Source organism: Orcinus orca, chromosome 15 (genome assembly GCF_937001465.1).
Source record: "Orcinus orca chromosome 15, mOrcOrc1.1, whole genome shotgun sequence".
NCBI lineage: Eukaryota > Metazoa > Chordata > Mammalia > Artiodactyla > Delphinidae > Orcinus > Orcinus orca.
Window position 1 is genome coordinate 24086173 of NC_064573.1, and position 16715 is coordinate 24102887.

General features: G+C 37.7%; 1 protein-coding gene across 4 annotated transcripts in view; it reads left to right on the forward strand.

Moving 5' to 3' along the window:
- Positions 1–16715, forward strand: part of DYM (dymeclin) — a 375320-nt gene that overhangs the window by 43216 nt on the left and 315389 nt on the right. For all 4 annotated transcript variants that reach the window (XM_033421381.2, XM_049697847.1, XM_049697848.1 and 1 more), the window contains exons 3-4: positions 9052–9104; positions 15973–16066. In XM_033421381.2, the coding sequence (XP_033277272.2) occupies positions 9052–9104; positions 15973–16066 (147 nt within the window). The remainder of the gene's footprint in view (positions 1–9051; positions 9105–15972; positions 16067–16715) is intronic.

The following is a 16715-nucleotide window of genomic DNA, read 5'->3' on the forward strand; positions in this document are numbered from 1 at the left end:
TCATTCAGCATAGTGTCTTTGAGATCTATTCAGGTTGTTCTGTGTATCATAGTTCGTTCCTTTTTTTTTTGTTGAGTAGTATTCTGTGTTGTGTGTATACTATAGTTTGTTTCTGTTTAAAGACTTACTGAAGGACATTTGGATTGTTTCCAGTTTTGGGCTGTTATGAATAAAGCTGCTATGAACATTTGTGTACAGGTTTTTGTGTGAATATAAGTTTTCATTTCTTTGAGATAAATGCTCAAGAGTTCAATGACTGGGTTATATGGTAAATGCTTAGTTTTATACAAAACTGCCCAAACTGTTTTCCAGAGTGGCTGTATCACTTTACATTCTCACCAGTAATGTATGTGATAACCAGTTTCTCTGCATCCTTGCCAGCACTTGATGTCACTGTTTTTTATTTTAACAGTTCTGATTGGTGTGTAGTGTTTCCTCCTGGTGGTTTTTAGTACGGTTCATTTTTACAATAATAAATACAAATTATTTTCTTTTTTAAAAAAGAAAAATTACTTAGATATAAGTTTCTTTTCTGCCAGTTATTAAACGTTACTTAATACTGAGAAGTTTTGCTAGGTGAATAAGGAATATTGATTTCCTTTGTAATCCACTAGTGTTATACTTCTACTGTAGTAACATATTAATGGAAATAAAATCAAAGCAGATCATCTGCAGTTGTTTGACACAGCTGTTTTGATACTATTTCAAAATGTAAAACTACTTCAAAAATTACTAAATTATGCCTTATACCTCCCCTCTGCCCCATGGAGGGAAGAAAGGTGAAGACTGGCAAATTACTTATAAGATGTATTAAGGAATAAATATATGGAAAGTTTGACAGTTTAACACTTGTAGATTCATTTCATTTTGTTGTTGAGGGGTTAGGGAGCTCACATTTATTGAGCAGAGTGTTGAGCACTTTCCACATGTTGCTACGTAGTCCTTACAACTATCCTATCAGATGGTGGCATCCTTACACCATTTACATATGAGGAAACTGAGCCGCTCAAATTAAGTATCTTGGCTAAGTCATACCAATAGGAATGAGGAAGCTGGAACTTAAATATGTGGCTTTGGAATCTTTCCATTGTATGGGAGCATATGTTGTCTTCAGTAACGGGAATGGTTGGAAATCCACGCGAGCAGTACGCAGGAATGAGTTTGTTAATTGATGGTAATGGTTAAATCGAGAGGGTAGTACACTTGGAGTATAAGAATTGAAAGTGACCAGTCTGTGAATCTAGTGGGAACAGAATCATCTATATTATTTCTGTTACTGTTTCTTACTAGTGTTCCAATTTGGTATATTATTTTAGTGGAATTAAACTAGAATTTTTTTTTTCTTTTTTGACCACGCCATGCACCATGTGGCATCTTAGTTCCCTGACCAGGGATCACACCTGTGCTCCCTAAATTGGGAGGGCAGAGTCTTAACCACTGGACTGCCAGGGAAGTCCCTAAACTAGAATTTTTAAAGATTATGTAGTTGACTGTGTTCTGCTTTAGTAATAGTAGTTTATCCAAGTTTGCTGGCCCAACGGTTGGCAGCAGTGGTTAATTATTGTGGTGGTTGTATCTGGTTAGGCTTTATTATATGTACTACTAGAGGCATTATTATTGTTGTTGCTGTTCACATTGTCCTTTTGTTTTTTGCTAAAAATTTGAAGATGATTGAAGACATTTAACCATTGTACACCTGGGGCACCTCGCTGCTCTGTGAAGAGTTCTGTTAGTGTGTCTATATATATTATAATATTCCAGCTGGGTTGTTTTTTTTTTAAATATTTATTCATTTGGTTGCATTGGGTCTTAGTTGTGGCAGGCGGGCTCCTTAGTTGCAGCACGTGGGCTCCTTTGTTGCAGCAGGCTGTCTCCTTAGTTGTGGCTCCAGGGCTCCTTAGTTGCAGCATGCATGTGGGTTCTAGTTTCCTAACCAGGGATCACACCCGGGCCCTCTGCACTGGGAACGTGGAGTCTTATCCATTGCATCACCAGGGAAGTCCAGTTAGTGTATATTTTTGATTTTTTTTTAAATTTATTTTTGGCTGCATTGGGTCTTCGTTGCTGTGTGCGGACTTTCTCTAGTTCGGTGAGTGGGGGCTACTCTTCGTTGTAGTGTGCAGGCTTCTCATTGCGGTGGCTTCTCTTGTTGCAGAGCACAGGCTCTAGGCGTGTGGGCTTCAGTAGTTGCAGCAGTTGGGCTCAGTAGTTGTGGTGCACGGGCTTAGTTGCTCCGTGGCATGTGGGATCTTCCCGGACCAGGGATCAAACCCGTGTCCTCTGCATTGGCAGGTGGATTCTTATCCACTGTGCCACCAGGGATGTCCAGTTAGTGTATATTTTTGATTCTATGCTTATTGGCTTCCTATTTTATGTAGGATAAAATCCAAATTCCTTTAGATGGCATTAAGATTCTTCTCTCTTTTGCTCTATTTTACCTTGCAAGTCTTCTCTGCTACCTACACGTCCCAGTTACTTAACCTTGTCATGATGTATGTTGGCACACTCAGCAGAGGTGGCAGAGATGACATTGATTATTTGAGACATAACTTAGAAGTAATCCAGCTGTGTTATTGGTATTCATTGGGGAATTTTGTTGTGGAAACTGTCACTGGAGCATGTGGAGAGTGAGAGGTTGACGTTGATGTTCTCTCCCGAGGGAGAGTCTTTTCATGAAATCTAAATAAGGAAGGGAATAGACTTAGGATATAGCCCAGAAATGGCCACATAATGTTTAAGAACTTCCCTATAGTTGTGAAAATCTTGATAACCACTTCCTTGCCGAATTATCTTCAGGGAAGCCCAATGAAGGTTCTTAAAACTGGAAAAATCCCTTAGACCAGTTTCAAATTTTCCAGTGTGTGTGTGAGAGCTTCTTGGGCATGGCTCTCCAGTCCCATAGGTCTCATTGTCCATCGGGGTGTCACCCGCAAAACTGAGATTCCTGTTCTGTGAATCCATCTGTTTATGTTGTTGCTGGAATGATAGCAGCTCTGAGGAGGAGGAGCCTGGTCTGCTGTCACATATAAGGATTGCTTCAGACAGAGTCACACCGGGCCATTGGAGCAATATGATTGTTTATCTAGAGTTTAGTTCCTTTAGCAAATGTTTGATTAAGAGATGAGTTGTTTTAAGTATTTATCCCTAATCTCTCATTAATGACATTTTCCATATTGACCTGGTTGTGGAGTTTATGTATACAGGAAGTTTGAAGACCTCTGTGTGATATTAATTTATTTAATCTGTATTGGTATGAATATTTGCTGCCTTTTTGCCCCCCTTTTGTATGCCTCCAGTGCCCCAAATCTGCCTTCAGAAACAGCATTTGGTTTCTAATTGTAATTGTCTTGGAAACATTGTCATATTTTGCATTTCAGTTTTACTTTTATTTACTGCAAATGATGATTTGTAAGTTGCCTGCTACCAGAACATCTGAGTTCATTTGTTTAACTAAACAGTACTGTGCAAAAATGCCTATAAACACGCGGCAACAGTTACCAACCACCCCGGTTGCTTACCACCTCATTTTAGCTCTACATCAAGCACATGGGAAAGATTATTCTTAAAATGTTCCGAAAAGTTTAGAAAATTGGAGGATGGAGGGTTGGGAGGAAAGGAATTCTATTATAACAGTCAGTGTGTTGCTTTTGGCAGGGGTGTGCTTGGCTGATTTCCGTTGTAGAAATAACACTGCAACAAACAGAGCTTTATGAATCCTTCATTTAATAGGTAATTGCCATGTGTTCTTCTTTTGACTGAGCCACTGTACCAGGCGTGGTGGGGGAAGGCACGGATGAATGAGACATTTTCTCTGTTCTCACGGAGGTTATAATCTGGATACTCAAGATGCTTCTGATCGGCAGTGGTGATTGTTGAGGAAGTGTGGTAGCTGTGGTGCTGTTTCAGATCACGGCCATGTGTAGGGGACGCAGGCTTGAGGGGCCTCATTACAGAATGGTAGGTGCTGGCTGGCTAACCACAAGCCAGAGCTTCTAGCAGAGGTGGGATAGTTCCCAGCTTTTCCTGTCTCTTCATCCTTGAGTGACAAAGAAACCAGCCTGCTTCAAAAAGTTATATTATTTTACATTTAGAAACAAATAAGTGTCTTTAAAAATATTTTAATAAAAATTTAAACTTGGGGGCAGATGTTGCCTTGAAATCTGGGGAGTGTGAAGTGTTTCTTGAGGGACGGGGAAGGAATTTTGTCCTCTGGTAATGAAGTGTCTGACAAAGGCTTTCATTGATTCAGTGCATTTTTATTAAGTGCCTGATTTGTACCAGGCTGAGAATGCTGTGATGAGCAAGGAGCACACAGTCTAGGGGGGCCACAGACATAACTTGGCAGTCTTGCTACCGGCTGCTCAGTTTCATGATTGGGTGCTGTTGGGACAGAAAGCAGGCTTCTTACCTGGTCTTTGGTGATCAGAGGTGGTTTTCTAGAGGAAATGGTGTCCAAACCAACCTCACTAATACATGTTGGGATTAATTCTTTTTTTCAGACTAATATTGTATTCAAAAGAAATCAGAACCTGGTTTTTGTTTTTGTTTTGGGAACACTCAATACCTTTCTGTTGAGAATGAGTTGAGAAACTGAACTCCATACCCCAGCCATCTGGTATATTTTTCCAGGCTTGTAACTGATCGTTCTCCAGTGTTGATTAACTCTGCTTCCCAGAACCTTCCAGGCTCTCTGTGACTGCCACACCTTTGCGTACGCATTCCTTGTGTCTGGAAAGCCGTCCCTTTTTGTCTGCCCAACTGCCTTCTCTTCCTCCTTCAGGACAGACAGTCACTTCCTCCAGGATGTCTTCCTTGAGTGCTAAGAGGGTAGGTTGGGACAGGGCTGGGCTTGATCTGCGTACTTCCCCTGCACCAAATAGTCTGTCTGATTCTTCATTCCTCTGTGTAGCCTGGAGGCAGAGGCAGCATCTTTCACAGAGCCCAGCATGTCCTGGGCACCCAGGCAGTGTTTGTTGAACAAGCAAATTCCGAAGCTTTTGAAGATTGTAGCCACATGTATATAATTGAAGCTCTTGGTTCCAACTGGTTTTAAGAGAGTGTTATTGACTCAAAGTAGAAGCACCAGTGAAACAGACTTTATGCATGTGGTCTAGTTATTAGCCTCATAAAACTCTTTACAGTCTTTTGCATTTTATACGTCTTTACTTTTATTTTTTGCCCGAGTAACCCATAAACTGAGTAATTCATAGTTTTCACTTCTTGCCAACTACTGATGTATATTATTAAATCTGACCACAGTGATTTATTATAATAGAAGTCTTTTGGTTATTAACAAAAATCAGTTTGATTTAGCATATGTCAGGAAGAGGGGCTTATGTGATGAAGAGAAAGGGCTGTCTCATAGAATCCCAGATGAGAAACACAGCTAGGCTTCAGGAAGAACTGGTCCGAAGAATTACAAGGCCAGCAGGAATCCTGACCGTCCTTTTTGTTTATCTCTGCTGCTCAGTGGATAGAGGATGGCTTCCTATAACCCTCAGCATGGCAGGCCAGTTCAGCCATACGGAGAACCTGTCTTTACATCTCAATTCCAAATTCCCCAAGACTCTGGCATAGCTTTTGTTAGATGCCTATCTCTGAGCCATCAGCTATGGCCAGGGAGTGGGGGTCAGGCTGAACAAGCCCTGTCTGCTTCTGCTCACCCCTGAGGAGTAGGTGGGAAGGTAGAAGAAAGGGAGGGGGAGGACAGTAGACAGATCATATGAGGTGGGCAGACTCTCCAAAAATATCTAATACAGGGATAAAGACCAGGGACATGCAAACAGTTGACTATAGAATCATTTCTAGGTACTTTTGGCTAAAAATTTTTCAATCTTAGGAGAAACTTAAAGATTACTTTGGAAAGATATTTATCTTTTTGAATATGAATATAATTTGAGATTCTTAAGGTAATGGCATATTCACTGAAGTAATTAGTTTTAGCTTTGTGTATATGTACAGTACTTCTTATACATGATACTGTCTTCAATTGCTGGGAGACAAGTTCTAGAGTAGCTCTAATAGAAATAAAAGGTTAGATTGGAATGTATTTGAAGTTTTCTAGTAGCCATGTTAAAAATGTAAAATAAAAGAGGTGAAATTAATTTTAACAGTATGTTTTATTTAGCTCAGTATATCCCAAATATTATAATTTCATGAACATAAAGATTAATAATGAAGTATTTTCTATTTTTAAAAAAATCTTTGAAATCTGGTATGTATTTTGTATTACAGTTCATCTCAGTTGGGACTGGCCACTTTTCAGGTGGTCAGCCACTACATGTAAGCTAGTGGTTACCATATTGGACAGCATAGTTCTAGAAATAGCTAAAGTAATCCATTTTCTTTCATAGTTTCTCTAAAATTTTCTTGTCAAAAGCATTGGTGCTCATGGATTGTTTTTTTTAAAAAGTATGCTTCAGCAGCAACAGCAGAGAACCCTGGGAGGTAGGGGTTTTTAAACTAGCCCTTGAAAGAGTTGCCCATTTGGAGGATTTGCTATGTGCCATGTGTGTTGGCAGAAAACAACAAAATTTTTAAGCCAGTCACCAGGCTGTAAAGCTGGTTCTTGTTCTTCCGCTGATTCCTGGAATGTTACTTAAACTCCTTGGAAGCCTCAGTTTGCTTATCTATTGAAATAGGGTTTATAATTGTCCTGCTCATTAGAAGAGGTTCTCATGTGCTAATAAATTTGAAAGTGCTTTGAAAAACTTTTAAAGGGTTACATAGATGTAAAGCATTATTTTAATTTATTAACTGGGAAAAAAGCAATGCATTTTGGAATCAATAGTAGCTCATTTATTGAGGTTTTACTTTGTGCCAGGCACTGTTCTAAGTGCCTTATACATATTACATAACTTAATAACCACACCTTTTGAAACAGGTACTGTTTTTATCATCTCTGTTTTATGTATGAGAAAACTAAAAGAAGGTTAAACGATCCCTAGGTTATATAGCTAGTAACTAGTTGAATTGGAATTGGAATGCACTTTTTTCTCTAAATTGTGGCAAAACGCACACAACATAAGATTTATCATTTTAGCCATTTCTAAATGTTTACTTCTGTAGTATTAAGTAAATACATTCACATTGTTTTTTTTTTTAATTAATTAATTAATTTATTTTTGGCTGTGTTGGGTCTTCGCTGCTGCACGTGGGCTTTTCTCTAGTTGGGGCGAGCCGGGGCCACTCTTCACTGCGGTGCGCGGGCTTATCATTGCAGTGGCTTCTCTTGTTGCGGAGCACAGGCTCTAGGTGTGTGGGCTTCAGTAGTTGTGGGGTACAGGCTTAGTTGCTCCGCAGCATGTGGGATCTTCCTGGACCAGGGCTCGAACCCGTGTCCCCTGCATTGGCAGGTGAATTCTTAACCACTGCGCCACCAGGGAAGTCCTACATTCACATTGCTGTTTAACTATCTCCATCGTCCATCTCCAGAACTTTTTCATCTTCCCTAACTGAAACTCCATACTCATCACATACTAACTTGCTATCCCTGCCCCATCCCCCCACCTCCCTGTTCCCAACCACACCAATAGCAACCACTGTTCTACTTTGTCTCTTTGGATTTGACGTGGACTCATACAGTATTTGTCTTTTTGCAACTGGCTTATTTCACTTAGCATAATGTCTTCAAGGTTCATCCACGTTGTAGCGTGTGTCAGAACTTTTCGTTTTTAAGGCTGAGTAATATTCCATTGTATGTATGTACCACAATTTGTGCCATCATTCATCTGTTGATGGACACTGGTTGCTTCCACCTTTTGGCTATTGCGAGTAATGCTGCCATGAATGTGGGTGTACAAATATCAGTCCTTTTGGGTATATGTATACCCAGAAGTGGAATTGCTGGATCATATGATAATTCTCTTTTTGATATTTTGAAAAGTTGCCATACTGTTTTTCATAGCACTTGCTCCATTTTACACACCCATCAGCAATGCACGAGGGTCCCAGTTTCTCTACATCCCCTCCAACACTTTTTTCCCTTTTCCCTTCCCTCCCCTCCTCTCCCGTCCCCTCCTGTTCTTTTTTTTTAATAATACCATCCTAATGGTGTGAAGTAGTAGTCACTGTGGTTTTAATTCACATTTCCCTAATGACTAGTGATGTTGAACATCTTTTCATATACCTGTTGGCCGTTTTTATGTCTTTGGAGAAATGTCTATCTGAATCCTTTGCAGATTTTTTTTTTTTTTTTTTCTTTGCAGATTTTTAAACTGGGTTGTTTGGGGTTTTTTGTTGTTGTTGAATCAGAGTTTTTAAAAAATATATCCTGGATATTAGTGCCTTATCAGGTATGTGATTTGCAAACATTTTCTCCCATTCTGTTGGGTTGACTTTTCACTCTCTTGGTGGTATCCCTTGATGTGCAAAAGTTTTTAATTTTGGTTAAGTCCAATTTATTTATGTTTTCTTTTGATGCCTGTGTTTTTGGTGTCATATGTAAGAAATTACTGCTGGATCCACTGTCCTGTAGCTTCCCCAGTTTTTAAATCTAAGAGTTTTATGTCTTTCTCTCCTGTCTCTGTGTCAGTTTGCATTGGCTTCTGTTTTTCTGTATATTTATAAATTATTGAAGCTTATGTCTGTGTTTTCTCTCTTTTCTTGCCTTGTTTCTTTTTTGTTGTTGTTGAACTATTTGAAAGTATTATAGAAAAATAATGGCATTTTTCTAAATAACTGTAATCCTGTGATCAGTACTTCCTTGGAAATGGGCACATGAGGCCCCTGCCTTGTGCTCTGTGTTTGAGAATACCTTTCTCGAATTTTTCTAAGTCCCATCAGCCCCACCTCTCCTCCCTGCCTCAATACCTAAAAGGCAAGGCGCCCCAAGTGCTTTTCTTTAGGAGTCTCATGTTGAGAATTATAGTAAATTTTCTAATTACATTGAGAATAGAAGCTTTATTTAGCTGATATTATTGTTTACCACTGTACACCTTATTTTCCTTCTAAATTGTCTTTCTTGTCTTTATTTTTATGTATTCCTTTAACTGGTTAGTATGTACATAGTTAATGTTATAGTTATTAATTACCTTTTTTCTCATTTTCCAGTACCGAGTTGAAGCTCTTGGAGGAGGCAACCATTTCAGTCTGCAGGTCTTTAGGTAAGGAGGAAAAATGAATGTGTGTGTGTGTGTGTGTGTGTGTGTATGTGTGTGTGTGTAATGTGTATATATATGTATGTGTGTGGAGACAGTTATTTCAAAATTTCTGTTACAGATTTTGCTGGTGCAATGTGAATTGAATTAATGAAGTGATATATTTTTGTTGATGATGATAATTATAATTGTACTAATAATTATATTCTTGGTGCTTATTGATGCCTCTAGAGGTTCTCATTCAGTTAACAGCAGTGAGACACATGCTTGGTTTATTTGCAGTAGTGGTAATGGACTCCACTAAGCCATAGAGCTTATTCTTTTTACAAATTTTGAAATACTGAGAAAAACCCAAAATATTCTTTGTTTTGTAGTTGCATGTATAGTTCCTAGAGAATATGGATCATTCATCCTTTGTTTTGCCAACTGCACGTACTAAATATGCTGTTGCTGGCTGTGTTAACTAGAATAATTATCACTCATTAATAGGAAAATATATTAGGAATCTTCTCAAATTAGTAATAACAACTTGATATTATGGTAAAGTGCATGGGCTCTGGAATTATTTTATGGTCTTAATTATAGCTCTCTTATTACTAGCTGAGCTTTAATTTCCTCATCTAAATTGCAGGATTCTCATGGGAAGAAGTCAGATAACATATGAAACATCCAGTATAGTTCCTAGCATCTCGTCATTATTCATTATTTATGTCAACAAATGTTACCTTTTTTTGGACCTCATTTCTCAAATACTTTGCTTTCAAATTGGTAGCAATTGGAAAGAAATGTATGCTTTAAAAAATGTGAATGGTGATACTTACATTTCATTGTTGCTTTGAAAATTAGAGATAACGTATCTGTGAAACGACTGGTGGACAGGAGCTTAATAAGTGATGACGAGCTTGTTTTTAAATCAAGCTTATGGATGTGCTCCATGTAAGCTCTGTGGCTAACTCCCATATAAGTTACTCTGCCAAAAACAGTCTTTGATGAAATATTTTTGCTTTTAAAAACAAATTATGTTGGTAATGATAGAGGTGGTATTATAATAGTTGCCTTGAATTTTGTCTGCAGTTATAACCATAGATTTGAGGATTTTGCGCTAAACAGAGCTGACTATCAAAAACCTATATGACAGTTTGCTGAAAATTAATTTTATGTAACAGTGATATTAATGCAGTTATTATGATGATGGTTTTTAATGTGACCTTGGGGTTTTACAAAAATAACATTTTAAAATTGGGAGTAATAGTTACTTATTAATACAATGTGGAAAGCATACTAAAATGTAAAAAAGGCAGTAATTGCTCATATTCCACAACCCTGACATAGCTATTGGTAATATTTTGCCTTCTGTTATTTATTCTTTGGATATACATTTACATGCATATTAAATACACATACTCAATTATTTTAATCTGTGTTTTTCACTTGATATTATGTATCTAAGTGTGTCATTCTATATTTAAAACTACTTTGGAGAATAGCAAATATATATATATATATATATATATATATATACACACACACACACATTTAATTCCCCAAATTCTAACAATATAGTGGTATAGTTAAAATTAAAGTCTTCCCATATTAAACAGTGCAGGAAATCATTGCTAGTCTTTTGTGATAAGATCAAAATTTTATCAGTAATTCTGTGTGTATTGACTTATATGCACAATTTTATGTAAGTGCTATTATTTCTATGTTTTCATTTAGCAGTATTCAGGAACTTCTTTCCACGTTAATAGATATAAATGTAAATCAATTTTAAGGGCTATGTGGGTATGTAGCAATTCTCTCTTATTTTTCTTTTTTGGGTCTGAAAATGTTTTCATTTTTCCTTTGCTTTTGGAGGATATATTTGCTGGGTGTAGAATTCTAGGTTGGCATTAATTTCTTTCCATACTTTAAATATACCATTCTGTTATTTTTCTGGTTACTCTCATTTTTGTTGAGATTAAAACTGTCAAAAAAAAAAAGCTGTCAATGTTAGTGTTGTTCCTTTGAAAACAATGGAATTTTTTTCTTCTGGATGCTTTTAATTTTTTCTTTTTTTTTTAAAGAAGATGTTGGGGGTAGGAGTTTATTTATTTATTTATTTTTGCTGTGTTGGGTCTTCGTTTCTGTGCAAGGGCTTTCTCTAGTTGTGGCAAGCGGGGGCCACTCTTCATCGCGGTACGCGGGCCTCTCACTATCGCGGCCTCTCCTGTTGCGGAGCACAGGCTCCAGATGCGCAGGCTCAGTAGTTGTGGCTCACGGGCCCAGCCGCTCCGCGGCATGTGGGATCTTCCCAGACCAGGGCTCGAACCCGTGTCCCCTGCATTAGCAGGCAGATTCTCAACCACTGCGCCACCAGGGAAACCCTAAGTTTTTCTTTTTTGTCCTTTGGTTTTCAACATCTTAGAATATGCTGAGGAGTATTTTTCCTTCCTTCTCTCCTTCCTTCCTTTTTTCTCTCCTTCCTCCCTCCCTCCCTGCTTGAAGTTTGTAGAGCTTGTTAAATCTGTGGGTTGATGTCTTTCATCTGTTTTGGAAAATTCTCAGCCATTATCGATTTATACATTGTTACTGTCCTATTCTGTCTCTCCTCTCCTTCTAGGGTCTCTGTTATATTTGTGTTAAAATTTTCATTGTGTTGCATAGGCTTGTCAGGCTCTCTCTCTCTCTCTTTTTTTTTTTTGTATTTTATTTTCTTCTTTACTTTCTCTCTGACCTTCTGTAGGATATTTTTTTTATTAATGTCTTTAGTTTACTAATCTTTTTTCTGGTAAACACATCTATTGAGATTTTTAAAATAAAATTTTAATTTTAGAATAGCTTTAGATTTATAGAAAAGTTGCAAAGCTATGTGGAGAGTTACCATATAACCCTCTTCAGTTTCCTCTGTTGTCAACATCTTACATTAATATGGTACATTTGTTACACTAAGGAATCAACAGTGGTACATTACTATTAACTAAACTTGACCCTTTATTCAGATTTCACTAGTTTCCCCAAATGTCCTCTTGGAGTTTTTTCTGTTCCAGGATACTACATTACGTTTAGTCATTAAGTCTCCTTAACCTCCTCTTGTCTCAGATTTTCCTCAATTTTAATGACTTTAAGAGTTTTGAGGAATACTGGTAGAGTATTTCTAGAATGTCCCTCAGTTCGTTTGATGTTATTCTCATGGCTAGGTGGGGTTATGGGTTTGTAGGTGGAAGATCACAGAGGTGACATGCTGTTCTCAACACATCATATCAGGGATACATGCTATTAACATGAGTTTCACTGATGATGTTGACCTTGATTATGTGGCCAGGGTTGTTTTTGTCCATTTTCTCCACTGTAAAGTTGTGCCCCTGCCCTGCTGTTGCCTTCATTTTGAAGGAGAGTTTTTCTGGATACAGAATTCTTGGTTGGCATTTATTTTCTCATATCCCTTTGACTATATCATTCTGTTGCCTTCTGATAAGTCATTTTTTTGTTACTGCTGTCAAGATTTTGTCCTTGCCTTTACAAAATTTTAAAATTTATTCTTTATTCTGCTTGGGGTTTGTTGATGTTCTTGGATACGTAGATTGATGTTTTTCATCATTTTGGGGATGTTTGTGGCCATTATTTTTGTTGGGCTTTTTATATTATCTGTATTACTTTTTTCTATGAATCTGCACATGGGGTTCTCTGGGTCCAAACAGATTTCTTATTAAATATCTCACAGTGAATTTTAAGTGCATTTCCCCCACTTTTTCCTAGTTCTTACCTGCTAGAATAGTGCTATGAGAGCCAGGTCAGTTGTTTTATGTGAGGAGATGAGGTTTGCTCTTTGTTTGGCTTGTTTAAGTCTTACAAGTTGTTTTTTGGGACTTGTTGCCTCTGAATCTGTATAGCAAGGTATTGGGTGGGATGATTAACGTAAGTTTTCTGGTTGGAGTAGACAAAAGTACTTTCAGGCAGTTAGGCTTGCGAATGATCCATTGATTACCAAATAAAATTTTAGTCCAGTTGTATAAAATTTGTAGTTAGTTAAAGTGTTTCCTGTTTTTAGGGGAAAAGGACTATCCTTACTCAGCCTTTTCATGAGCTTGTATCTTTTTGTATTTTTTCATGGGTATTTTATTTTTAATTCTTTAAAAAATTTCCCACTCATACAGAGGCAGACAGAATAATATAATGACCTCCTATATGCTCATCTCCCAGTTTCAATCATTTTCAACTCATGGCCAGTCTTGTTTCATCTGTATCTCTCACCTATTTATTGAAATATGGATATGTACAGAAAAGTGCACAAGTAGAAAGTGTATACAAAACAAAAAGCGTATCCTCACATAAGTAATTTGACACAAACCTCAGGCATTATATTATTTCATTCATAGATATTGTGATACATATCTCATAATAACAATTTTTTAATGGAAAAATACCATTATCTACTAAAAACAATTTTTAATATCACAAAACATCCACTGACTGTTCAAATTTCTAATTGTCTCAGTTTGTTTGAATCAGGAGCCAAATAAGGGCCATACATTATTATTGGTTAATATGTCTTTACATTCTTTTCAGAGCTAGGTTCCTCCTGAATTTGTCTTGCCTTTTTTCCCCTCTCAATTTTCTTATTGAAGAAAGTGGGTAGTAGAGTTTCCCACAACGTCGATTTTGTCGATTGCATCCTTATGGATTGTTAGCATGTCTCTGTCTTTTATATTTATGGTATGTTGGTTATTGGATCTTGGAGATCGTGGGTATTTTAGTGAGATACTGGGAAAGGTTGTTTCAGGGGCTGGAAGCAAGGTCAACCTCTCACCCCAGGTGGAAATCCTCTTTGTAATACCCTTGTCTGAGTATTACCTGGAATTTGCTTGAACTCCTGTGGAGATGGAGAATCCCTTTTTCACAAAACCAGTTCAGTTAACAGATTGCTGCAAGTTCAAGCTCTAGAGTTAAATGAGTTAGTTTTCCATTACTGAAGTATTATCATTACTTGAATTTTTACAGATGAAGAAACTGAGGCATGGGGAGGTTAAGTAAGTTGCCAGGTGTCACACAGCTAGTCAGTGCTGGAGCTGGACTTTGAAAGTAGTCACGTTCTGTAGTCCAGTTCCATGTGCTTTTCTGCCTTCCTGTCAGACATCCCCTGTTCCTACTCTGGTCCTGAAGCGCCTTCAACTTCAATGTAGCGTTTGATTTTTGCCAATTAAGTTTGATCCTGTTAAATTCCACTGAGGTATTTTGGAATATTGAGTCTACCATTGAGTATTGTTTTTGAAACATCATTAAGTGTACTTAATTTTATAAATTTATTACCCCATCTACGTCTTGTCCAAAAGAGTACTTTGGAAACTTAGAATGTCATCCACATTAAGAGAGGGAGTTCCGTTTGTAAGTATCTTCTTAGTACCTGACACAGAGCTGGGCAGTAGCTCCATGAAGACATGCTGAATGAATGAAAAGGGTACACAAAACTTTAATTACATCAGTCTAGTGGTCTTGGTTGTTCTTTCTAACAACACAGGGTTTTTTGTTTGTTATTTTAATGGCTAACCATAAAATTCAAATGATTACTTATAAAGCCATTCAATAATGAAGGGGCTGTTGAATGAACACAAGATTGTGAAGTTGAGATTCGGAAATATGGTTGAAGTCCTGTCAGCCTCAGCATTTTGTTTCAGTATTTTGTTTTGATTAACAATAGCTATGAAATATTAATTCATACGGAGACACACTTGCACACATTAACTGGGGTTTTTTTTGTTTAGTTTGGTTTTTTTTTTTGGCTGTGTCGCGTCTTAGTTGTGGCACACGGGACCTTTGTTGAGGCATGCGGGATCTGTCGTTGCAGTGTGCGGGCTTCTCTCTAGTTGTGGCCTGCGGGTTTTCTCTCTCTAGTTGTGGCACGTGGGCATGGTTGCCCCACGGCATGTTGGATCTTAGTTCCCCGACCCGGGGTTGAATCCATGTCCCCTGCATTGGAAGGAGGATTCTTTACCACTGGACCACCAGGGAAGTCCCCTACATTAACTGGTTTTTAAAAAATCCGTTTGTCTTGAAATCTCAGGATAGTCTTTCATTAAGCTAAACCCAAAGCTTAAAAGTAGGCAATTTTTGATTCAGAGTGAAACTCTAACAATATCTAATCACGTGTCTATTCTGAATTATGGAATCTGGACAAAAACCTGCCCTAACTTAAAACACAGTTTGCCCCTTGCTACTCACAGTGGGGCTCTCCACCCAGCAGCAATGGACATCACCTGGGAGACTGTCACAGCTGCAGAATCTCAGGACTCAACTTCACACATGCAGAATCAGAATTTAAACTTTAATGAGAATGCCAAGTGATTTAAATGCACATTAAACGTTGAGAAGCGCTGTCAACTTCAGTAGTGTAGGGTGGCCGTGGGATTCTCTACTTCCAGCAAGCTCCCAGGTAATGCTATTGCTGCTGAACCACACTTGGATTAGCAAGGTGCTATACATTTTATCACAATGAGAAGATTATACAGTTACTTGCATCTACTCTCAAGCTGTGACAAGAACACATACCCAGCAGATAGACCTGGGTTAATTGGACAGTTACTGAGCGCTAAGCAGGTGGGCTGTAATGGTGTACTTATTCCTCTGTATATCTTTTCTTTACAGTTTTGGATTCTGAGATGAGGTGGCTGTTTTCTCCTACAGTTTCTATTATTTCCATTTGTAAATCATTTTTCGTTGTTTAGAATTAAGACCAAACAGCAATCTCTCTCTTTGCTAATTTCCCCAATTAGATTTGAAATTGACAATAAGGTTCATCCCTGAACAACTTCAGTCTGACATTTGGCTTTATAAATGTTATGATATGCTCATTTTGATTTCGGTTCTTAACTTTTAAAAACCTTTTCTTCTCTTGCAGTTGAAAACAATCCTCGAACAGGAAACCTTGGTGCACTAATTAAGGTCTTCCTGTCTAGAACCAAAGAACTAAAACTTTCAGCAGAATGTCAGAAGTAAGCTGGATGATTAAATCACACTCTCTCTATATTTAATTTATATTTAACAGTATGATTTTTCATTTATTGGTAGAAATAGGTTATGGTCTTGGAATTGTTCTCATTATTAAGGCAAAAAGTAAAAGAGGTTTTAATTTACTGTCCAGGTCATTGTAGTGAGATTATAAATTTTGGAATCTGATTTCAGCATTTTAGACAATCTTTAGAAATATATTCTTTAAGAAGATTAATTGTGTAATTATTATTAAAAAAAGGTAATTTTCTCCCATTTCCACTGCTGGTTGTATCTAATTTAAATACAATAAGTCCCCTACATACGAACCTTTAAATTGCAAACTTTCAAAGATGCGAAAGTGTGTTTGCATGTCCAATCACGTAAGTTAGTTCACGTATCTGGCGTACATTGTCACATGTGTGCGTGCTCTACAAGTGGTCGTGCTTTTGTGTACTTTACAGTACTGTATAGAGTACCGTAGTACAGTATCTTTATTTCAAGCCCAGGATGTCTGGAAGCAAGCGTAAAAGCAGCGGTGATGTAGCTGGTACTGCTAAGAAGTGCCAAGTGATAACGATGGAAACAAAAGTGAAAACAATTTTGAGAGTGGAGCAAGGCGTGTGAAAAGTATTATAAACCTATTACAGTACA